This window comes from Hypanus sabinus, chromosome 4, assembly GCF_030144855.1.
Source record: "Hypanus sabinus isolate sHypSab1 chromosome 4, sHypSab1.hap1, whole genome shotgun sequence".
Taxonomy (NCBI): domain Eukaryota; kingdom Metazoa; phylum Chordata; class Chondrichthyes; order Myliobatiformes; family Dasyatidae; genus Hypanus; species Hypanus sabinus.
The window spans coordinates 104,022,633-104,047,791 of record NC_082709.1 but is presented as its reverse complement, the minus strand read 5'-3'; the positions used below and the strand labels follow the sequence as shown (position 1 = coordinate 104,047,791).

Below are 25,159 nucleotides of genomic sequence, written 5' to 3'. Positions count from 1 at the left end.
GACTCCACCTTCAGGGAACTATGCACTGTTATTCCTAGATTTCTCTGTTTCACTGCATTCCTCAATGCCCTACCATTTACCCTGTATGTTCTATTTGGATTATTCCTGCCAAAATGTAGAACCTCACACTTCTCAACTGTGTTCATTATTTTCATATTTAGATCAAATTATAGGTGACAAACAAGAGAGAATCTGCAGATGCTAGAAATCCAAGCAACATACCCAAAAATGCTGGAGGAACTTAGCAGGCCAGGCAGCATCTATGGAAAAAAGTACAGTCCATGTTACAGGCGGAGACCCTTCAGCAGGATTGGAGAAAAAAGACGAGTAGATTTAAAAGGTGGAGGAGGAGTGAGAGAAACATGAGGTGATAGGTGAAACTGAGAGGGGGAGGGATGAAGTAGAGAGCTGGGAAGTTGATTGGGGAAGTTGACAGGGCTGGAGAAGGGGGAGTGTGATAGGTGAGGATTGAAGGCCATGGAAGAAAGAAAAGGGGGGGAGAAGCACCAGACCAAGGTGATGAGCAGACAAGAAGATAAGGTGAGAGAGGGAAAGGGTGATGGGGACTGGTGAAGGAAAGGGTGGGGGGGGCATAACATTCGAGAAGTTGATGTTCGTGCCATCAGGTTGGAGGCTACCCAGACAGAATATAGGGTGTTGTTCCTCCAGTCTGAGTGTGGCCTCTTCCTGACATTAAAGGAGGCCATGGATTGACAAATTGGAATGGGAATGGGAAGTGGAATTAAAATGGGTGGCCACCAGGAGATCCCACTTCTACTGGCGGACAGAGCATAGATGCTCAGCAAAATGGTTCTCCAGTCCTGCCAGTCCAGTCTTGGCCTGAAACATCGATAAATTTTTTCCCATAGATGCTGCCTGATCTGCTGAGTTCCTGCAGCATTTTGTGTGTGTCGCTTGATACAAGCAATATGGCTTACACTAAAAGGGAGCAACAAATTAATTAAAATGGAATTGGACACCGGCTTGGCTGTGCCAATCATTGCACAAAACGAGTTTGAACGGCCTTTCAAAGATACTGAACTGAAGATTGCAGACATCCAGCTAAGTAAGAACTTACACTGGAGGAATAAAAACTCCTTTGGGAATGACATTTGTAACAATGAAATACAACAATCAACAAGCCATATTGGGCTTCTATGTGGTAAAAACAGGAGTCCAGCATTGTGGGGCCATGAATCGGTGAGACTACAACATCTTGATTGGAGATCCATTCTCCATTTGCATGCCACATTCTCTGCAATAGTCAACAGAAAACAAATTATGAAAGGTACTAGATGATGCCACACCAGTGTTCAAGGATGGCACTGAAAATCTCAAAACATATCAAGGGTAAAATAGTATAAAATGAAGATGTCACACCCAAGTTTTGCAAAGCCCATCCAGTTCTTTATGCCATTCGTGACAAAGTAGCCAGTGAGCTAGATTGCATGGAAGCTGAAGGGATTTTTCCAAGTCAATGCCACTGATCTCAGTTACCAAGAGGAATAGGCCGTCAGGATCCATTGTGATGTTAAGGTCACCATCAACCCAGTACTGAAAGTAGATCAATACCCTCTGCCCAGGATAGAGAATATCTTTGCAAATCTTTCTGGAGGAAAACAGTACTGCAAAATGGACTTAGTGGAGGCCCGTTTACAGAAGGAGATGGAAGAAGAGTCCAAAGTGTTTCTCAGCATAAAAACTCATAAAGGACTTTATTGCTATAATAGAATTATTTTTGGAGTAGCATCTGCACCTGCACGCTGGCAGAAAGACCACCCAAGTACTCAGTGTTACCTGGATGACTTCATTGTTACCAGTAAAGATGACAATGAACACTTCCGAAATGTCAAAACAGATTGTGGTGTAAAATGTTTCAACCTTTACTTGTACGGGGGAGAGTTTACCCTCATTATTGACCATTAACCACTAGTGTCATTTTCAATCCACAAAAAGGTGTTCCACTTACAGCAGCAGCATGAATGCAGAGAATGGCTCTGTTTCAAGGAGAACACAGTTACAAGACTGAATCATGGAAGTACTGCTGGATTGTCCTGTTTTCCCTTGGAAAAAGAAATGCCTGAAAAATTTACAAAAGAAGACACTCTTCTTGATGTATTCTCTCTGATGCAAATTGAAAATCTCCCTATTAAATCAGGAACGAACAAAGGGAAAGTAGAAAACACCCCTTAGGTCTACATAACTACCAAAAATGGCTGGAATGTGCAACAGAAGTTCGTTTTCTCCCATTTTTACCACCATTGGGATGAACTTGCCCTTGAACAGGGTTGCTTTATTTGAGGATTCTGTATTGGATGTTGTATACTGAACTGGAGTTGATTAGGGAGCTTAAAGTAAAGGAAGCTTTAGGATCATAATATACAAATATAAGAAGTGGAAGTCAGATGCATTAGTATTACAGTAGAGTAAAGGAAATTACAGAGGCATGAGAGAGGAGCTGAAAAAATTGAAGGGGACACTAGCAGGGGTGGCAGTGGAGCAACAAAGGCTGGAGTTTCTGGGAGCAAACGGAAGGTGCAGAATGAATACATTCCAAATATGAAGAAGTATTCTAAAGCCAGAATGACACTACCATGTCCAACAAGGGAAGTTAAAGAGAGCGCTTATAATAGAGCCAAAATTAGTGGAAAGTTAGAGGTCTGTGAAACATTTAAAAAACAACAGAAGGCAACTAAAATTGCCATGGGGGGGGGGGCGGAGATAAAATATGAAGGTAAGCTAGCCCAGTGGTCCCCAACCTCCGGGCCGCGAAACATGCAGGGGTGCTGCGGTAGGCGGAACGCATCCAGCACATCTTTAAGAAAAACCCTGAAATAAGCAAGCTAATTAATTAGGTGCCACCCGGCACAAAAAATGTCGGTCCAGATCAGAGGCGACATTTAGCTTGTTTATTTCAGCTTTTTTCTTTAAGATGTGCTGGGTGCATTCTGGCTACCTCTGCACCCCTGCATGCTTCACGGCCTGGTATTGGTCCGCAGCCCGGAGGTTGGGGACCACTGAGCTAGCCAATAATTCAAAGAAGATACCAAGCGTATTTTTCAGATGTATAAGGAATAAAAGAGACGGGGGAGTAGGTATTGGACCACTGGAATCAGAAGCAGAATCAGGTTTAATTTGTTATGTACCCCGTAACTGGGTTTACAGACCAGCAGAAATAGAAGAATCCATTGGAGTCTGGTGGTACCGAAAACTAAAGGTGTTTATTAGTAAAATAAGCAAAACAATACCAAAAATGCAAATATTCATATAAAACAGGTTAGCAATAATAAACATAGAAGTGTAGGAATAATAATCAATAATAATAAACAAGCTCTATCAATGTCTAGGGGTAAATGAATTGTCATTGAAGAATATAAAGTTCAGTTCAGTTCATGTGTGCTGAGGTAGTTGTGGTTGTTGTATTGTAATTTGTTGGAGAGAGAGAGAACGAGCAAGAGATTGAGCAGCTGCAGCCAGCAAACCGTCTGTTGTATTCTGATTCCGTCGTACCATTGTGGTCATTCGGTTATGACTCGTCCGTTCTCGGCCAGACCGTTCTTCTGTGTTAGATTCGTCACTCTGGCATGAGTGGACACACACACAAGTCCTCACCGGCCCTGCCATCACACTGTGAGCTTTGTGACCGATCTCCTGATTCGGTCCTCGAAGCCCCCACCTTCCTGTGGGTGCACACAACACTCGGTCAGTGTCCACTGGTGTGTCTGAGGGGTGTCTCCCCACACCTGTCTTTTATTCCCTCTGACGGGGTATCAGCCATCCATCAACTCAAAATGACCAAGTCCATCAAATCAGGCCACTCCTGCTGTCTCCTTAGGAATTTTAACAAGCAAAGTAATGTCCTTGCAGCGAAAGGTAAACAATCCTGGAAAAAGCCATAATACATAAATCAAATGTCTCTCTCTCTCATCTGTAGCAGATGTCCCTGCCTTTGTGCTTCATCTCTCTCTCCGTCTCAGTAGCAGCATAGTTCATAGTTCTCAAAGGGGGTGGGGGGAATAGTTAACTCTTCATCCCATTTTCATTAGGTCTGTTCAGCACACATAACAAATATCACCAGCATATGTGGTGAAATTTGGTAACTTTGTGACAGCAGTACAATGCAATACATAATAATAGAGGAAAAAACCTGTGAATTACAGTATGAATATATATATATATATATATATATACACACATATACACACACACACAATAGTTAAATAGGAGGCACAAAGAAGAAATAAAAAGGTAGAGATGTAATGTTCATGGGGTCAATGTCCATTCCGAAATTAGATGGCAGAGGGGAAGAAGCTGTTCCTGAATCATTGAGTGTGTGCTTTCAGACTTCTGTCCCTCCTTCTTGATGGTAGCAATGAGAAGAGGACATGTCCTGGGTGATGGTGGTGCTTAATGATGGATGCTGCCATTTTGAGGCACTACTCCTAGAAGATATCCTGAATACTACAGAGACTAGTGCCCATGATAGAGCTGACTAATTTTACAACTCTCTGTCGCTTACTTCAGTTCCATGCAGTAGTGCACCCCACCCACCCCATTCCAGATGATGATGCAGCCAGTTAGAATGCTCTGAACTGCACACTTGTAGAAATTTGTGAATGTTTTTAGTGACATATCAAATTCCCTTAAACTCCTCATGAAATATGGCCACTGTCTGCCATAGCTGCATTGATATGTTGGGTCCAGGTTAGGTCCTCAGAGATATTGACACCCAGGAACTTGAAATTGTTCACACTTTTCACTTCTGATCCCTCTATGAGAACTGGTATGTGTTCCCTCATCTTACCCTTTCTGAAGTCCACAATCAGTTCTTTGGTCTTACTAATGTTGAGTGCAAGAAAATGTCACTGGAGAGGTAGTTATGGGTTCAAGGAAATGGCAGATGTACTGAATAAGTATTTTGCATCAGTCTTCATTGTGCAAGACTCCAGCAGTATGCCAGAAGTTTAAGAGTGTCAGGGGGCAGAAGTGAGCATAGTTACTGTTACTAAGGAGAAGGTGCTTAGAAGCTGAAAGGTCTGAAGATAGATAAATCACCTGGACCTGATGGACTACACCCAGTGTTCTGAAAGAGATAGCTGAAGAGATTATGGAGACATTACTGTTCATCTTTCAAGAATCACTAGCTTCTGTAATGATTCTGGAGGACAGGAACATTGCAAATGTTACTCCACTCTTCAAGAAGGGAGGAAAGCAGAAGAATTGAAATTATAGGCCAATTAGCCTGAACTCAGTGACTGGGAAGATGTTGGAGTCAGTTGTTAATAATGTGGTTTTGGGGTACATGATAAAATAGGCCAAAGTCAGCATGGCTTCCTTAACGGAAAATCTTGCCGGACAAATCTGTCAGAATTTTTTGAGGAAATAAGCAGGTGACAAAACAGTATCAGCGGATGTTGTGTACTTGGAGATTCAGAAGGCCTTTGGCAAAGTTCTGCTAATGAGGCTGCATAATAAGATTAAAGCCCATGATATTACAGGAAAGATACTAGAGTTTTGACTGATTGGAAGGAAGCAAAACATGGGAATAAACGGAACCTTTTTCTGAATGGCTGCAGGTCACTAGTGGTGTTCCACAGGAGTTGGTGTTAGGACTGCTTCTTTCCACATTGTATGTCAATGATTTGGATAGCAGAATTGATGGCTTTGTGGCCTAGTTTGTGGATGATACAAAGATAAGTGGAAGGAGGAAACAGAGAGGCTGCAGAAGGACTTGTACGGAAGTGTACGGCCATGCACTTTGGTAAAAGGAATAAAAGCAGAGACTATTTTCTAAACAGGGACAAAGTTCGAAAATTAAGAATTCAAAACTCAAAACTCCGAGGCGCAAAGGATTCCTTGTGCAGGATTTCTAAATGTTAATTTGCATGTTGTGTTGGTGGTGAGGAAGGCAAATGTAATGTTAGCACTCATTTCGAGAGGCTTCTTAAGGCACTGGTGAAGCCTCACTTGGATATTATGAGCAGTTTTGGAGTTCCTTGTTTAAGAAAAGATGTGTTGGCACTGGAGAGGGTTTAGAGGAGGTTCACGAGAGTGATTCCAGGAATGAAGCAGTATCGTATGAGAAGTGATTAATGACTCTGGGTCTTTACTCCCTGGAATTTAGTAGAATGAGGGGGATCTCATTGAAACTTATTAAATGTTAGAAGGCCTAGTTAGAATGGATGTGGAGAGAATGTTTCCGATAGTGGAGGAGCATAGGATCAGAGGCACAGCCTCAAAATAGAGGGATGTCCATTTAGAAAAGAGATGAGGAAGAATTTTTTTTAGCAAGAGGGCGGTGAATCTGTGGAATTCATTGCCACAGGCAGCTCTGAAGATGAAGTCATTGGGTGTATTTAAGGTGGAAGTTTATAGCTTCTTGATTAGTCAAGGTATGAAAGTTTATGGGAGAAGGCAGGAGGTTAGGGTTGAGAGGGAAGTGGATTAGCTATGATGAAATGGTGGAGCAGACTGAAATGACCAAATGGCCAAATTCTGCTCCTATGTGTTATGGTCTTTTAAAGATTCCAGTGGCTCAGCTTATTGCACAGAAAGTGATTTCAGGGAGAGAATTTTCAGGAAATCACTGCTCTTACAGGGAGTGATTTCCAAATCAACAGCTCTCTTTGTGTTTAAAAGAATTTCATCCCTAGTGTTCGCGTGTGTCCTTTGCCCAGTACTTGGGATTTGTTACTATCCACTAATGAAAGTGGATTAGTCCCTTCTCCTCCAACCTTCCCAATCTCGTATACTAATATCTGCAATGGGGACACAGATTTCCTTGTTGCCTGCTATTTGAAATCTCCATACTGCTCCTTCTGACATATACTTTGCAACTTTTGTATTTCTTTGTTGGTGTCCCCATTCTCTAACTGCTTTCATTTCCTGGCTTTCGTTTATCCTCTTGTGTTTTCTAACTATTCACAATTAACATATAGACTAAATGATCTCCATCACTTATCCCTTAGTAACTCTGATCTTACCCTATCAGAGAGCTATCCCTTCACAGTTTTCTCTATAACTTAAAACCAACTTGTTGCCTGTACTGATTAAGAGTTCTGTATCTGAATCTTTTTTTTCTTTCCACAGAAGCTGATGGAACTGTTGGGTGTTTCTATACCTTTAGTTTTAATTTCCAGCACCTGTAATTTAAAAAAAAAACTTCTCCAATACTTTTTTTTCTTGCTGGATCAGAAGCAAACTGGATTTTACTTAACATTTAAGAAATTCCTCCCCCTCTTTACACTTTTCTAATATGATCTTATTTGATGTAACGTAAATAATTATTTTTTTAGTTTTCCTGCACACCTCTGTAAGATTTTCAAATTTGCTCCTCTATCTCTGTCACTTTTTGGTGCCCATTGAATACTCCTAGTAGTATGTTAATACTGGACTTGCTCCTTCACTCAGCTTAACTTGATTCAGTTCCTCAGCCTTCAAATACATTTGCATTTGGAATATATTCCTTTATTAATACTGCTGCCAACCATCATTACTTTTTGGAATTTTTTGAAGACCATGGTTAGATTCTACAGTTGCGTCATGAAGTTTTTACAGTGTAGATTTGTGCATCATTTTACAACAAGCACACTCTCCCATCCTCCTGGCAATCCTTCGGGATCACACAAATATCTCTGCCCTTGAAATCTAATTAAATGTGTATTACAGGTTTTCCCCGCAATTCAAAGGTAGAGCGTTCCTATGAAACTGTTTGTAATCTGAAATGTCGTAAAGCGAAGAAGCAGTTAACATTAATTTATATGGGAAAATTTTTTGAGTGTTCCCAGACCCAAAAAAAACCTACCAAATCAAAGCAAATAACACATAAAACCTAAAATAACACTAACATATAGTAAAAGCAGGAATGATATAATAAATTTACACCCTATATAAAGTAGAAATATTTAGGTATGGTGTAGTTTTACTTATCAAACTCGGGAAGGCAGCAAACCAAAATCGATTTGGAGAAACAAAAATGTACGCGCGTACATGCATGCGCAAACAACTGCCCGCACAAGGCTTCACAGTCATTGTAGTCTTTCTTGGGGTAAACACACATATATAAAGCAGGTGTCCTTTTTTCGTAAAAGTGAAAAATCCTCTTTGGTTAGCGAAAACAGGTACTAATGTAAGTCTTTCATAACAGCAAGTTGTCGTAAATCAAACGTTCGAAAAGCGGGGGCCACCTGTATTTAAATAGGCTATGTTATTCAGATGTTACATTGAAACACGGTGTAGCAAAAATGCCACAAAGCTGCACAAATGATGTTGAAGTGTATTGAAATCATGTGTGACATCTAGAAAGGCATTACTAAATTGATATACTATACTAGATAATGCAGAAAATAATACCCTCCAAATACATTTTTTGGCATCCAATTTATTTTACAGACTACTTTGAGTTAAAAATTGATGCTGATACAGTATGTCTGTTTTTATTAAAGGTAACAATTATCTGTTTTTAATTTTTGAATTTTATAGATACCCACTGGAACAAAACCATCAAAGTTTCATACAAAGTCATCAAATTTCATCAAAACATCGAGTCACAATAGGCTTCTGGCAGAGATGATGCAGTCGCATATGGTAAAGGATATGTGTTTGATTGGTGGAAAGGTAATATGAATGAAGGTTATGTTGTACATAATAAAGCTCACATAGTGGTCAATTTTACTTGACCTGCATCATTCATTTAAAACGTTCTATTAATTTTATTATCTAGGGTTGTGGCAAAACTGTGATTTCTAAGGAATTTGCTGACCTGCTTGGCTATAGCATTGAACCCATCACTCTTTATCAGGTAATCTTGCACTTACATTATGCGACACGCTGTGGTGACAACAGGCAAACAGAAAAGGAGAGGAATTTTTAAGACTGGGTGATAAAGTAAATTTGAGGGAGGCAATTAGTCAAGGACACAGAACGTTCACAAATTAACGTGGTCAAGGGTAGGGAGTAGATAAGCATTGGTTCTAGATTGAACAGCAATGTGATTCAGTTGTGAACTTTAACTGGAGATGCTTCTGAACTTCAGATGCAGGTCTTAAGAAATTTGAAGCAACAAAAAATCTGCTGGAGGAACTCAGTTTTCCCCCCAACAGATGCCATGGGGGTGGGCATGGAATTTTTGATTTTTCTGGTTGAAAGCTTGCATCATTCCTCAAAGAAGTAGCCATGTGCCTTTTGGCCTTGTAGCAGAACTCACAACTTTTAGATGTGCTGCTGAATTAACCTGGCCAGTTCAGTATTATATAGTTGCATTTTCCCGTACCATTAATGTGGTGCTTTATATTCTCAGTCCTTTCTTGCAGCATTCTCTTTTGTTTAAGATTTCCAGCAATTGCCGTGCTCTGCATCTCACAATTCCAATATGTTCTGCTCTTTCTTTTCCTGTCTCCAACTGGCAGCACCGAAAGAAACTGTTACCTGGTCAGCTTTAATCTCCAACATGTCGCCATTTTGACTCCTGCAGAAGTCAAATAACATTGCACTTGTTGAGAATGATTATTTTGTTTCATCAAAATCTTGAACTTACTGAGAGAAAATGAAATTTATATTTCAGACTCCATATATGGTTTATAACTTGTTCCCAAAAATATTCCTCATTATAAATACAGGAAAAAAAAATCAATCTTTTTCAAATCAACCACACACCTAAAAGAGCTGCTATAATCCAGATTCAATCCTGATCTTGTCTGTGCAGAGTTTCCATATTGTCCTTGTGCCCAGAGTGCTCTGCTTTCTCTGCATGTCCCAGGTTGGTTGGTTAATCGGCCACTCTAAGCTGTCCCCAGTGTGCTCATCAATGGTAGAATCTGAGGGGATTTGTTCAAATATACATAACTAAAGTATAAATGCCATGGAAAATTTATCATTTTGCAACAGCAGCATTGTACAAATATGGCAACCATAAATTGCAGAAGCTTAATATAGCATGAATTATTCATAATTTACCCAGCACCATAAGCAAAAAGTAACATTAGTGGCAATTGAAGGATATATAATCCAAGGTAGAATCATGGATTCTCAGGTCAGGGAAATTTGATGGGATTGTGGGAGAACAATTGGAATTAGTGTGGATTGATATAAATGTCACGGCCTTACACTTTTTTACTGTATCTGGGTACATATGACAATAAAAAACCAAAATGTGAGGAAGTCTGCAGATGCTGGCAATACAAAGCAATGCACACAAAACACTGGAGGAACTTAGCAGGTCAGGCAGCATCTATGGAAAAGAGAAAACAGTGAATGTTTTGGACCGTGAGCCTTTTTCAGGACTGAGAAGGAAGGGGGAAGATGCCTGAATAAAAAGGTGGGGGGAAAGGAAAAAGGCTGGCTAAAAGGTAATAGGTGAAAGGTCAAGAGGTAGAGAAGAAAGAAACTGCTAGGAGAGGACAGTGGACAGTAGGAAAAGGGAATGATAAACCAATTTACCAATGGATGATAAATACTCAGTAAACCCAGTAGGGCCTGTTTCTCTACTGTATGTTTCAATGACTCCCTACATCTATTATTTCAAAAATAAAATTTCATCTCTATGAGTAAAGGTACAGATAAGCTCCCCATTAGTTAAAAGAGTTTCTTTAGGATGGGCTTTCACTTACATCAGCTAAAAAAAAGCATTATTTATTTGCATTAATAGTATCTAAACTGCTCTAAGTATTTCAGGAATAAGTCAATGCTCCATTGACATTATTGCCAAAAAATAGGGCTGATTTCCCAGAGCCATCAAATAGAATACATGAACTTGACAGATTACATATTTTTACCAGTGCAAAGGTGAACATTTAGGCACAGCCTCTGTCTTGTTCAAATGGTTGAGTAGCTGTATTCTAATTTGTATGATTAGAATTTGATAATTTTATAGGAACATTTGATCTCTCCTTTTAAAACAATTAGAAGGTAAGGAAATGTTGAATGAATTGAGGAAAGTGCCCAGCTATCCTGCTGTTGATGGCTGTACTAAATTAGAAGGATCTAGAAACATGATTTTGCTACAGTAGCCATTCAATGGATCTGGATGACGAAGATAATTAGCAGCCTGATTGCCACAGGTTTCAACATCCGTGATGCATCATAGCTTGCTGCTGTGCAGTCACCCATTTATTGTGCAATGATAAGCCTAAATGTAAAACAGAGGCAAGAGCAAAAGAGAATAAAATTGAAGACTATGTTCCCGCAAGTGCATTATCTTGAATTTACTATTTATTTTTTAAGGAAGAGTTTGATAGCTGTGTAATGTAATTTCAATTAAGGGTGACCACTAAATAATACGATAGCTATCATATTTCAGTAGCTGATCATTAAAGATGATAGTGACTTCACAAAAGCTCGTGTCCATGTGCATGTGGAATGTGAAGGGGGTAAGTCTTCCATATACCTTGTTGACATCCTTTATTTGGTAATTCTTCATGTGTCAAGAGGAAGCTTTGAAGTTGGAATTACTAGACTTTTGCCTGCGTGTTAAACTGAGCTCCCAAATGCAAAATGGTAACCAACGATGTTAGTGGTCTTTCCATCTTACAATTCCGATTTATGTACAATCTGTACATATGAATGAGCAATTGGGAGAATGCCAATAAACAAATTTGTATTGTCCTGCAAGTTCCTCAGCTAGGTTTTCCCTTCACCTAACTTTGTATCACTAAACTTTTTTTTTTCTTTTCAGATCTTTTTATTATTATTATTATTCAAAAATAGCACAAGTGCATCGAAGTAGCAACACTTACAATGCCTCATAAAGGAAATTATCACTAAACTTATGCCTCTGGTGTGCAAATTGCTGCAGCATCTCTCATTTGGGATTTTCTTAATTCTTTAACAAATAAGTATTTCCTCCACTATTCCTCACTGCCCAACTCTTAACACCTGTCCACTTTTGTTTGGTAAGGATTTTGTTGTGATGATTTATTTAGTGCCAGTTCTCAGAGCAATCTATCAGCCCCTGTAATCCATTCTCTTTCTAATTCCCATCAACTCCTTTGCCTGTCTGATTCTACCATTCCTAAGCACACTAAGTTCAGTTTACAGTGGTCAATAAATCTACCCTGGTGCATGCTGTTAGAATGTGGGATAAAACCAGAGCACTAGGTGGAAAGCTATGTGGTCACAGGGAGAACATGCAAGCTGCATGTAAATGAGCACCAAAGATTCATATTGAACCTAGGTCATCTGAGCTTCGGGTTTGATGTCAATCGACATTTCCTGTCCCGCCACAGGTACTACCTGTTGCTCCAGAGCTATAAGACCATAAGACGTAGAAGGATAATGAGGCCATTCAGCCTATCGAGTCTACTCCACCATTTCATCATGGTTGATCCCTGATCCTACTCAACCCCATACACCTGCCATCTCACAATATCCTTTGATGTCCTGACCGATCAGGAAACAATCAACTTCTGCCTTAAATATACACATGGACTTGGCCTCCACTGCATTCTGCAGCAGAGCATTCCACAGATTCACTACTCTCTGGCTAAAAAAATTCTCCTTACCTCTGTTCTAAAAGGTTGCCCCTCAATTTTGAGGCTGTGCCCTCTAGTTTTGAATACCCCCACCACAGGAAGGATCCTCTCCACATCCACCCTATCTAGTCCTTTCAACATCTGGTAGATTTCAATGAGATTCCCCCCCCCCCCCCCCCAACCTCCTGCATTCTTCCAAATTCCAGTGAGTACAGATCCAAAGTTGCCAAATGCTCCTCATATGTTAACTGCTTAATTCCCAGAATCATCTTGTGAGCCTCCTCTGGACTCTCTCCAGTGATTTATAAGATATGGGACCCAAAACTGTTGATGAGATCCCAGCATCTGTAACTCTAGAGTCTCCAGTGTAACACCACCTGCTACACAATTATAAAACTTTAAAAAAACTGGGACTTCTACTCTGGCCCTGGAGACGTCTAGAGAATACACATGCAAAATGCTAGAGGAACTCAGCAGGCCAGGCAGTATCTACGGAAAAGAGTACAGTTGATGTTTCGGGCCGAGACCTTTCATCAGGACACTGAGGGACAACAGTGAGAGAGGGTTTCACTGTTCTCCCTTCAAAGGTGAAGATTTAAACTTCAGGGTAGGTATCCCTGGAAGAGACTTCGCAGTGTAGTAGACTAATCACAAGCAAGAGAAAATCTGCAGATAACTGAAGTCCATGCAACACACACAAAATGCTGGAATAACTCAGCAGGTCAGGCAGCTTCTATGGAAAAGAGTCTCGGCCTGAAATGTCAGCTGTACTCTTTTCCACAGATGCTGCCTGGCCTGCAGAATTCCTCCAGCACTTTGTGTGTGTGTGTTGCTTGGATCTGCAGATTTTCTCTTGCTTGTGATCAAACCTCTAGGATGGTGTGCTGTTATTTTTGATGGCATATTCTAAGTAATTAATTGAATGTTTAGTTATTGGTTTTCTATTCAAGCTTACCTAAATTTGTTCCACATGTGATGGACACCTTTGTTCCAGAACAAGTACCAGAATCAACTTTTTTTTCTTCCCCATGCAATTCATATAGGTGTGAACCATGTTGACTTGAGATTCCAGAGGGGTTGTGATAGGTTATATTTAACTGTTAATCCATTTCCTCCTTTATTTCAGTATCTTGTGATTATCACAGATTACGGGTTCTATTAGGTCTGTATATTCTAATTTAAGAATTATATGCAAATGAGATAATGTTGCTAAAGCCTGCACTTTATTTAGAACAAATGAACCAGGAGTTAAGAAAAATGAAGAATTTACTGCCGGGGCCCAAGGCCACAGGGCAGATGACATAATTGGCCAGCCCGAAGGTAACACTAATTTTTCATATTGTGTAATAGGATATGACTGCCAGAGATTTGCTTCAACAGAGATACACTCTTCCAAATGGTGACACAGCTTGGCGACCTGCACCTCTGGTCACTGCTGCCTTAAGTGGGAAATTAGTTGTCCTGGATGGCATTCATCGTGTCAATCCTGGGACACTGGCCATTCTTCAGAGGTAAAATAATCTCTTTGTAATTCATTGTAACCGTATTCATTTTCAACAAGACCCCTTAATTTAGCATCATCAGCAAACTTGTTAATCATGCCATGTACATACACATCCAAATTATTTACATGAATCATTAATAACAGAGGTCCAACACTGGCCCATGAGACAACCCACTAGTCACAGGCCTCCAGTTGGCGAATCAACTTTCAGCCATCAGCCTCTGCTTCCTATCTTTGAGCCAGTTCTGAGTCTGCCTTGCCAGCTCCTCTTATTCCATGCGACCTTACCATCCAGATCATCATGCCATGTGGCATGTCAAGTGCTTTACTTCTGCATTTTAAAAAGGCGGGTGTCGAAGTTACAGTGTGTATGGCAGTTAGTTTGCTGTGTCATTTGTTATTCTCTTTATGGAACAAATATAGTTATCATCCAGTCCAAGGCTGAATGTTGAATCTGGCATGATTTTTGCAGTCAGTGCAATTATTCCCACAGTGCAATTTTATTAAAAGGATAAATCTGACCAAGTGATGACTAAAGTCAATTACTCAGTACAGCTCTAATAGTTGATGTTGAGTCTTCTAATTTTTCCTATTTGATCTTTGGTTTAAAGAATGCATCTTACTGCATACTTGAAACATGAGAACTTTGTGTGAATCCCAGTGAACTACTTATTCACTGACAGGTTTTGGTTGTAAATGTACAAAGAAATTAAAATGAATTTAAAAGGCAGCTTGAAAGAAAGTGAGTCAGATTATTGCATAAGAGGGAAAAATTACTGCAGGGTGTCATATGGTGAGATTTTGACCAGTGGGAAATAAACTTTTAGGTAGTGTTTCAGGGAAGTGATTCTAGGCAGTGTGTGGGAGACCTGATCTTCTCTAGATAGTGTATTGGGAAGATTGTTTCCTGACAATCTTCCAATTATAGTGCCGTAGACTTGGCCTCAAGTGTTACTTGCAGTTAAGCTATTGATGTGCAGGTACAATGATGTCGACCAATTAACAAAGTCCAAATTATTGCTGTGAAACATGCAATATAAAACTCCAGGACAATTCCAACCTAATCAATTAGTACCCCATTATTTACAAAGTGATGACCAGTTTGACATGGATAACTTGGCTCCAAATTTCATTATATACCCTCATTCTAAATGTGGGCAGAAAAGTTGAATGTCGATGGTGAGGTAAGAGTGACCAGCTTTGGCACCAAAGCAGCTTTTGACTGAGTGTGACGCCAGGGAGCTCTATTCAGCAAGAGCTGAAGTCAGTGAAAGCCCTCAACTGAATCACCACAGAGGTAGTTTTACCTGATGGACATCAACCATCACAGCTTTGGGAAACTGTTGCTATGTCCTAAACCCAGTGTTCTTAGATGCCTGATCTGTAGCCATCTCTGTGGTGAGAATAAGTGGGTATTTTCAAATTCTAATGCCTTGGAAAGAGAAGTTATCCATGCTAGTATCATCATGCACTTGGAGAAATATTCCCTCAACATCATCATTTGGGTGGAATAGGGAAGACAGGGAGTCATCATTGATCAGTTATTTAACTGTACTAGCCACATAAACTCTGTAGTAGCAAGAGACGTCAGAAACTGTTTATCATACGTTAAGGCTGATCAGAACTCTCTCAGCTTTACTGTCATTTGAAAGGCAAGTGAAAGTTGTGATGGTATACCTGGAAAAGCAACAACACTCAAAGCACTGTGACATGGAGTACAAATCAGCTTGATTGACTGAAGCCCCAACCATAACCAAACTGATTTACTCCATCTACCGTCAGTGCACTGTGACTGTCGCATGGACATTTTACAAATCTGCTGTATTTTCCTCAAAGTTCAAAGTAAATTTATTATCAAAGGACAGTACATATATGTCACCATAATCAGCCCTGAGTTTTGTTTTCTTGAAGGCATACTCGGTACATCCAATAACCATATTAGAATCGATGGAAGATTCCACCCAACAGAACAGACAACCAATGTGCAAAAGACAACAATCTGTGCAAACACAAAAGAAAAAAAGAAATAATTATAATAAATAAATGAGCAATAAATATTGAGAATATTAAATGAAGAGTCCTTTGAAAGTGAATCCATAGGTTGTGGGAACAGTTCACTGACGGGGCAAGTGAGGTTGAGTGAAGTTACCCATTGGTTCAAGAGCCTGATGGTTGAGGGGTGATAACTGTTCTTGAACCTGGTGGTATGAGTCCTGAGCACATCATATACTCACAAGCTGGACATTGAGCAGCCTCAAAGAGTACCACTGTGCCCAAATTTCCCTCCAAATCACACACCATCCTGACTTGAAATTTTGGATCAAAATCTTAGAAACTTTTACCCAATAGTGCTGTTGGAGTGTTCCCAAAGCAGCAACTGCAGCAATTCAAGAAGGTGGAACAACTCAAAGACATCTTATAGTAGACAGCTGCAGATGGCTTTGACAACAACATGTAATCCATTGGAAAAAAATCAACGATTTTCTTGGGTAGTGTATCTGGTAAGAGCATTTGACTAGTATATAGACTAATGTTTAGAACCTGTTGCTTTGAAGTCTGATTATTGATTCCCAATTAAGTAATTATGCTTTCACACGTTGGAGTTGCTGAGGCATCCACACGATATATTCACACATTGAGTTCTTACATATTAGTAGATTTAACTGCAGTGATTACCTCTCAGCAGGGGTCATCTGCTGCAGGGATGAAGGCAGAAAGTCTCCCTCCTCCGTGAACTGTAAATAATTTTGAGAACATTGCAAATGAAGCTGTTTCATAACAATGAGCCACTGAATATTTTGGATTTCCTGCAAGTATTTTTTCCAAGCATCGAAAAAAAACGAAGTACAATTATCAAGATAATCTGGGGCTGTTTTCTCCTGTAAAGAAGGAGACAGATGATTGTAAAAGAATTAAAGGCTTTGCTATAAAGATGTGGAGAACACAAAGTCTATGACTAAGGCCATAGAAATGAACTTTTTGATCCAAAAAGAAATGAGAATATGGACCTTGCAACCACAGGAATGACTTTTATTATAAAACCATATAAATACAAAGGAAAAGAAAAAAAGATGAGAATCAGGATAGATAAAGAGAGATGGGAGAAAGCTGACTTCAAGGCAAAATTACAGAAGAGATACATTTTACAGCTGTTACGTACAGTACAAAGTAACATAAAAATTGAGTGCATTCTGGTGACACTGTCTTACATTTTTATTTTTTTTGTAATTTTTTTTTATTGAAGTTCATCATCAAACAAACATTTCCATAAGATATATTTCAGACATTGTACATATATATCATATAATCATATATATCACAAATCTCCACAAAGTATTTACCTGAGGTACACACTTATAGAAAAGAGTGGGAAGAAAAAACAAGCAAAAGGAAAGAACTATGTACAAGTAGGGAGTGATCTTTTTTTTACAACAGATTCATTGATTTGTGAGAATAAAATCAGGCCTATGAGGCATTATGTAGTTAAACCATTTTTCCCAGTATGAATCAAATTGTTCCAAATTGGATAAAATTCTGTTACGTTTGATTGGATTTAATAGCCCATTGACATTAAAAGAAATGAATTTTACCTTGTCCTTAGCCATCTGTATTTATCTGTTTTAAATATAATTGAAATTAGAATAAAACTTAATCGATCTACTCCCTGAACAAATAAGAACCAAGAAACGCAAATAATAACAAAAATGGCAACGAACGTGTGATTCCAAGGCTGAGGTCTTTAAAGCAGTTAATCTATTTTATGGAATGTAGATATTGCAAGCAAAGCCTGCACTTTATCCATCCATAATTACTCCTGAGAAGTCTTGAAAATAATGGAAGGATCTTCAGCAGTGCTGTTAAATAAGGTATTCTGGGGTGTACATGCATTGATGAAGGAAAGGGAATATACCTTTAATTTATAAAGGTGTATCACTTGGGAAACCTGTAGGAGCTAGTGTCAATCCAACTGCTGCACTTGTCCTTTGTAATGAGGGTTACTGCTTTGGGAGTATTGTTGAAATTCCCATAGTGAGTAACACGTCATTGATTAATGTGTTTCAATTCTTTCATGCAGAGGTATTTTCCTTTTCAGGCCATGTCTGTTATTAAATTGGTTTATTGTTGTCATATGTACAGAAGAACAGTGAAAAATGTAATTTTGCTGCCCATCCATCCAGATAATTTCATTACAACAGTTTATTAACTCAAACAACTGAATGCAGAATTAAGTTTTGCAGTTACACAGATTGCAGGTAGACAATAAAGTGCAAGGACATAACGAGGTAGATTATAAGGTCAAGTCCATCTTATCATGCTAAGAGTATTTTAATAGTCTTAAAATCAAGAAATAGAAACTGCCCTTGAGATTGGTGGATTCAGGCTTTTGTATCTTCTGCACTATGGAAGAGGGAAGATGAGAAAATCTCCTGGTTAGGTATGGTCTTTGATTAAGTTGTCTGCTCTATTGAGGCAGCGAGAATTGTAGGCAGTTGAGAATAATTTGAAGCTTACTGTTTTACTGATGTCTATCATAGGTGCTGATGACTTGATTTTCTTTAATAGGCTCATTCATGACAGGGAGCTAACACTTTATGATGGCTCCCACTTGCTCAGAGCAGACAGATACCAAGATCTGAAAAGGGAGCTGAATCTTGCTGATAATGATCTCCAACAAAGGTACGGATACACATTATGGCTAAAGTATGCCAATTTCATGAAGCATTTTCCATTGTTTTTTATTAATAGTTCATTAAAGCATAATATTAATTACTTTTTGTTTGAAGTGATTTGGCCAAAGATGCAAAAGGGAGATTTGCTAATTTTGTAATAACAGAGATAACTCTATATATTTTACCAAGAAATATCTTTTGGGACAACATATAGGCTGCCAAGTGTCCTCTGACTTCCACTTGTTTGAACACATTTGGTCAGAAGTGGTGGGCCCATTTCCTTATTACCAAGAAGGCAAGAAAATATTCAGGCAACAAACATTCTAAATGCAGCTAGATGGTTTTATTTACAGCAAATGAGTTAATCCAATGGCTGTTTCTATGATAACTGAATCCTGATGCTCACTTTATTTAAGTCCAGAAAATGGGTTTCATACTGAGGTGAACTTCATTAGAAAAAAATCTGTCTGAGAAAGATTGTTCTAAATTTCTTTTTTAACATCAGGTAGGATGTTTCACCCATTCATTCAGTTGGGTTTTTGAATTCATTTGTGAGCTGAAGAATGAACCGGATATTCTCTCACCACTGGAAAATACATTCTGTGGATGTTTGACCTAAAGGGAGATAAACATTAGTATGAGGGAGGGAAAAAAGAAGGAGGCAAGATTTCAGGTTTTTGGATAACGATAACCTTTTGAGGCAGAGATGACCTTGTACAAGAGGGATAGGTTGAACCTAAACAAGAGGGGAAATTACTATCCTAGGCAGGAAGTTTGCAAATTCTACTCAGGAGAATTTGAACTAGTTTAGCAGAGGGATGGGAACGAGAGCACCAGGTCAGAAAGTGGAGGGATGGAGAGGAAGATAGATGTCAGGGCCAGTAATAAACAGGCAGGAGCAAAGTAATAGATATGATAGGATGCATCTTTTTAAATATGTGTATTTTAATGCAGGGGTTATTATTTGTAAAAGTAATGAACCAAGAGCATGGATTGGTACATGGAAATATGATGTTCTGGCCGTTACACAGACTTGGCTGAGAGAGGGGCAGGAATGGGTGCTTAATGTTCCAGGGTTTCGATGTTTTAGAAAAGATAAGGAGGTAAATGAGTTTGGGGAGTTGCACAATTAATCAGGGACAATATCACAGCTGTACTCAGGTGGGACATAATGGAAGGCGTGTCCACTGAGTCTATATGGGTAGAACTCAGATATAAGAAGGGTGCAGTCACTGATGGAATTGTACTATAGACAATCCCAAATAGCCACCAGGACATTGAGGAATGAATATGGAGGCAGTTTAAGGAAAGGTGTAAAAATAATAGGGTTGTTGTCTTGGGGGACTTCTGTAAGATAAACTGAGATCTTCTGAGTACAAGAGGCTTAGATGGGGCAGAGTTTGGTCAGGTAACTGACTTTTCAGTGGGTGAGCAGTTAGGGAACAGAGACCACAATCCTTAAGTTTTAAGATAGCTATAGATAAGAATAAGTATGGATCTTGGGGTAGAGTATAAAATTGGAGCAGGACAAATGACAAGAACGTTACGCAGGAACTAGGGAGAGTTAAATTGGGAACAGCTGTTTTTGGGCAAGTCCACCTGTGACATGTGGAGGGTGTTCAAAGACAAACTGCACAGAGTACAGGACAGGTATTTTCCAGTCAGAAAGAAGGACAAGAATGTCAAGGTAGGAGAACCTTGGATGTCGAGAGAGGTGATGAATTTAGCCAAGAAGAAAAGGGAAAAGCATGTAAAGCTTTGGAAGCTAGAGTCAAACTGAGCCCTTGATTATATAGAAACCAGAAAATAACTCAGGAAGGGAATGGGAAAGCATGGAGGCACTATGAGAAGTCCTTGGCAAGTAGGATTAAAGAGAATCCTAAGGTATTCTACACAAACATCAAGAGCAAGAGGCTAACTAGAGAGAGGGCAGAACCACCCCAGGATAAAGGAAGGAACATTACCTTGGCTATGGAGAATGTGGGTAAGGTTCTTAATGAGCACTTAATACAGTACTTACCAAGGAGAAGGCTTAGGCAATAAGGAGATCAGTGCTCAGCGTATTGAGATGGTAGAGCATTTCAAGGTCAAGGAAGAGGTAGTTTTGGGTCTACTAAAGAGCATTAAAGTGTATGTCCCCAGGGCCTGATGGGATGTACCCCAAGTTCTTGAGAGAGACAAGAGAAGAAATTACTGTGGCCTTGACCAGTATCTCCCCATCCTCTCTAGCCATAGGTGAGATCCCTAATTAGCAAGTTGCTAATGTTGTTCCATTGTTCAAGGAGGCAACTAGGGATAATCCTAGAAACTATGGACCATAGGAAATTTACTGGAGAGAATTCTCAAGGATAGGATTTATGAGCATTTGGAAAGCTATTAGGGAGAGCCAGCATGGCTTTGTTATGGAGCAAGTCCTGTCTAACTAAATTGATTCAGTTTTTTGACAAGGTGATGAGGATGATTGATGAAGGTTGAACTGTGCATGTTGTCTACTTGGATTTTAATAAGACAGTTGACAAGGTCCTTCATGAAAGGATCATCCAGATTAAGATGCATAGAATCCATGCTGAATTGTCGATTTTGATTCAGAACTGGCTTGCCCATAGAGGACTTATTCTAGCTGGAGGTTTGTGACTATTGCTGTTTTCTGGGGTCTACTGGAACCTCTGCTGTTTGTGATGTATACAAATGACCTGGATAAAAATGCAAGCGAAACAAGTGCCACACCTGCTCCTACACCTCCTCCCTCACTACTTTCCAGACTTCAAAGCAGTCCTTCCGAGTGAGGCGACACTTCCTGTGTGATTATGTTGGAGTCATCGACCATATCCAGTACTCCTGGCGTAGCCTGCTGTGTGTCGGTGAAACCCAATATAGTGTAAGAGACTGCTTTGCCAAGCATTTCAATTCTACTTCCCATTCCCATTCAAACATGTCAGTCAATGGCCTCCTCTAGTTGTGATGAGGTCACACTCAGGTTGGAGGAGCAACACCTTATAGTCGGTCTGGGTAGCCTCCAACCTGATGGCATAGACATTGATTTCTTGAACTTCCAGTAATGCTCAACATCACCCTTCACCATTCCCCATTCCGGTTTCCCTCTCTCACATTATCTCCTTACTGGTCCATCACATCCCTCTGGTACTCCTCCCTCTTCCCTATCTTCCATGGTCTTCTACCCTCTCCTAACAGGTTTCCCTTCTCCAGCCCTGAATCCTTCACCAATCAACTTCCCTGCTCTTTACATCACCTGTCCTTCTCTCCCAGTTTCATCTATCATCTACCACCTTGTACTTCTTCCTACCCTCCAACCACCGTTTTACTTTGTCTTCTCATCTTTTATTCCAGTCCTGATGAAGGGTCTTGGCCCAAAATGTCCATAAGACCATAAGGTATAGGATCAGAATTGGGCCATTTGGCCCATCAAGGCTGATCTACCATTTTATCATGGCTGATCCTGTTTTCCTCTCAGCCTCAGTCTGCTGTCTTCTCTCCATATCCCTTAATGCCCTGACCAATCAAGTATCTATCAATCTCTGCCTTAAATATACATTAACACTTGGCCTCCACAGCTGCCTGTGGCAAAGAATTCCACAGATTCACCACTCTGGCTAAAGAAATTCCTGCTCATCTCCATTATAAAAGGACCCTCCTCTATTCCTCTGGTCTTAGACTCTCCCACCATTGGAAATATCCTCTCCACATCCAATCTATCAAAGTCTTTCATCATTCAATAGGTTTCAATGAGGTCACCCTTCATTCTTCTGAATTCTAGTAAATACAGGCCCAGAGCCATCAAGCGTTTTTCATATAACACGCCACTTAATCCTGGAATCATTTTCATGAGTCTCCTTTGAACCCTTTCCAGTTTCAGCACATCCTTTTTAGTATAAGAGGCCCAAACCTCCAAGTGAGGCCTCACCAGTGCTTTAAAAAGTCTCAATATTACATCATTGCTTTTATATTCTGGTCCTCTTGAAATTAATACTGACATTGCATTTGCCTTCCTCACCACTGACTCAACTGGCAAATTAACCTTTAGGAAATCCTGCACAAGGACCTCTGATTTTTGTACTTGGAAAATGGTCAACCTTTCACTTCTTCTACCAAAGTGCATGACCATACACTTTCCGACACCGTATTCCATCTGCCATTTCTTTGCCCATTCTCCTAATCTAAGTCCTTCTGTAGCCCCTCTACTTCCACAAAACTACCTGCCCTTCCACCTATCTTCATATTGTTTACCAACTTTGCAACAAAATCTTCAATTCCATCATCCAAATCATTGACATATAACGTAAAACTAATCAGTCCCAACACAAACCCCTGAGAAACACCGCTAGTCACTGACAGCGGGTCAGAAAAGGATCCCTCTATTCCCATTCTTTGCCTCCTGCCAATCAGCCACTGATTTATCCTTGCTAGAATCTTTCCTGTAATATAATGGGCTCGTAGTTTGTTAAGGAGCCTCGTGTGGCACCTTATCAAAGGCTTTCCAAGTACACAACATCAACCGATTCTCCTTTGTCCATCCTGCTTGTTATTTCTTCAAAGAATTCCAAATGATTTATCAGACAAGATTTTCCCTTGAGGGAACAGTGCTAACTACAGCCTATTTTATCATGTACCTCCAAGTACTCTGAGCCTTCATCCTTAAGAATCAACTCCAACATCTTCCCCGTCAGTGAGGTCAGATCAACTGAGGCATTGATCGTGTGGATAGTGAGAGGCTTTTTCACAGGGCTGAAATGGCTAACATGAGAGGGCACAGTTTTAAAGCGCTTGTAAGTAAATACAGAAGAGATGTCAGGGTTAAGTTTTTTATGCAGAGAGTGGTGAGTGCGTGGAATGAGCTGCCAGCGACAGTGGTGGAGGCGGTTATGATAGGGTCTTTTAAGAGACATCCAGATAGGTACTTGGAGCTTAGGAAAATAGAGGGCTATGGGTAACCCTAGGTAATTTCTAAAGTAAGTATGTGTTCGGCACAGCTGTCGGTTTTCTATGTTTCTATTAACTGGCCTGTAGTTTCCTTTCTTCTGCCTCTCTCCCTTCTTAGAGAGTCGAGTGATATTTACTATTCTCCAGTCTTCTAGAACCATTCCAGAATCTAGTGATTCTTGAAAGACTATTACTAATGCCTCTGTGATCTCTTCAGCCACCTCTTTCAGAACTCTGGGGTGTACATCATCTGGTCCAGGTGACTTATCTACCTTCAGGCGTTTCGGTTTCCCAAGAACCTTCTCTTTAGTTATGGTAACTTCACACACTTCATGCCCCCTGACACTTGGAACTGCTCCAATCCTGCTCGAATCTTGCACAGTGAAGGCTGATGCAAAATACTAATTAATTTTGTCCTCTATTTCATTGTCCCCCATTAGTACCTCTCCAGCATAGTCTTCCAGTGGTCCAGTAGCCATTTTCACCTCTCAGATACATTTTATGTATCTGAAGAAACTTTTGGCATTCTCTTTAATGTTATAGGCTAGCTTACTTTCATATTCCATCGTTGCTTGACTGGAAAACTAACACCAAAGCTGTTTACAAGAAGATGATGAGCAGACTCTATTTTCTAAGGAAGCTGAGACCCTTGAATGTGTACAGCAGGATGTTGGAGATCTTTTACTAGTCTGTTGTTGTTTACTAGTGCAGACTTCTTTATGGCTTTATGTTTGGGGAGCAGCATCGGTGCTGGTGATGCAAAAATCTAAATAAACTCATCAAAAAGACTGGATCCTCCTTGGCTACAACCCAGACTCTTTTGAGTCTGTGGTGGAGAGGAGGTCACTAAATAAACTGTTAATCATTATGGACAGTCAAGAACATCCTTCCCATGACCTACTAAATAAGCAGCAAAGCACCTTTTCGAACAGGCTCAAACAGCTTCACTGTCACAAGGATTGTGAAAGAAAATGTTTCCTACCAAATGCAATAAGCATAAACAACAGTTCATCTCTGTGTGACAGGAGAACACATATCATAGTACAATAGTCTCTCTTTTACACGGGAACACGGTGTGGGGACAGAGTACAGGTACACATACAAGCAAGGGAAATGTAACTACAATACCTGCCATCCCTTGACACTGGGCAGGCACAGCTCTTTGCTTAAGGGACCACAATACATGCTCTCACAACCCTATTCAATACACACCTTACCACGTGTCTCCAGTCAAGGGGTGGCAGGTATTGTAGTTACTTTTCCCTTGCTTGTATGTGTACCTGTACTCTGTCCCCACACCGTGTTCCCGTGTATTGTACTGCCAACCTGACTTTTCCCACGCTTGTCTGTTCTAAGCACATTTGTGTGAATATTGTAGCTGCTTGTGTTACTCCCAAACTTTTTCTCCCCTTGTAAATAAACTTATTATTAACACTGTGTGTTCAGAGCTCTTGCCTTTGAGACCCAAAGAATCTTTCTCATTTCCATCACAAGATAAAGGTATCTGAAACAAAATTTTTAGGAGTGGTAATAGATAGTAAATTAAGCTGGAAACCACAAATAAATTATGTCAAAGCAAA

At 40.0% G+C, this 25,159-nt stretch overlaps 1 protein-coding gene across 1 annotated transcript in view; it reads left to right on the top strand.

Moving 5' to 3' along the window:
- vwa8 (von Willebrand factor A domain containing 8) overlaps positions 1 to 25,159 on the top strand; it is a 476,539-nt gene that overhangs the window by 175,828 nt on the left and 275,552 nt on the right. The window contains exons 11-14 of the mRNA XM_059967797.1: positions 8,482 to 8,616; positions 8,723 to 8,800; positions 13,818 to 13,978; positions 18,535 to 18,648. Coding sequence (XP_059823780.1) covers positions 8,482 to 8,616; positions 8,723 to 8,800; positions 13,818 to 13,978; positions 18,535 to 18,648 — 488 coding nt within the window. The remainder of the gene's footprint in view (positions 1 to 8,481; positions 8,617 to 8,722; positions 8,801 to 13,817; positions 13,979 to 18,534; positions 18,649 to 25,159) is intronic.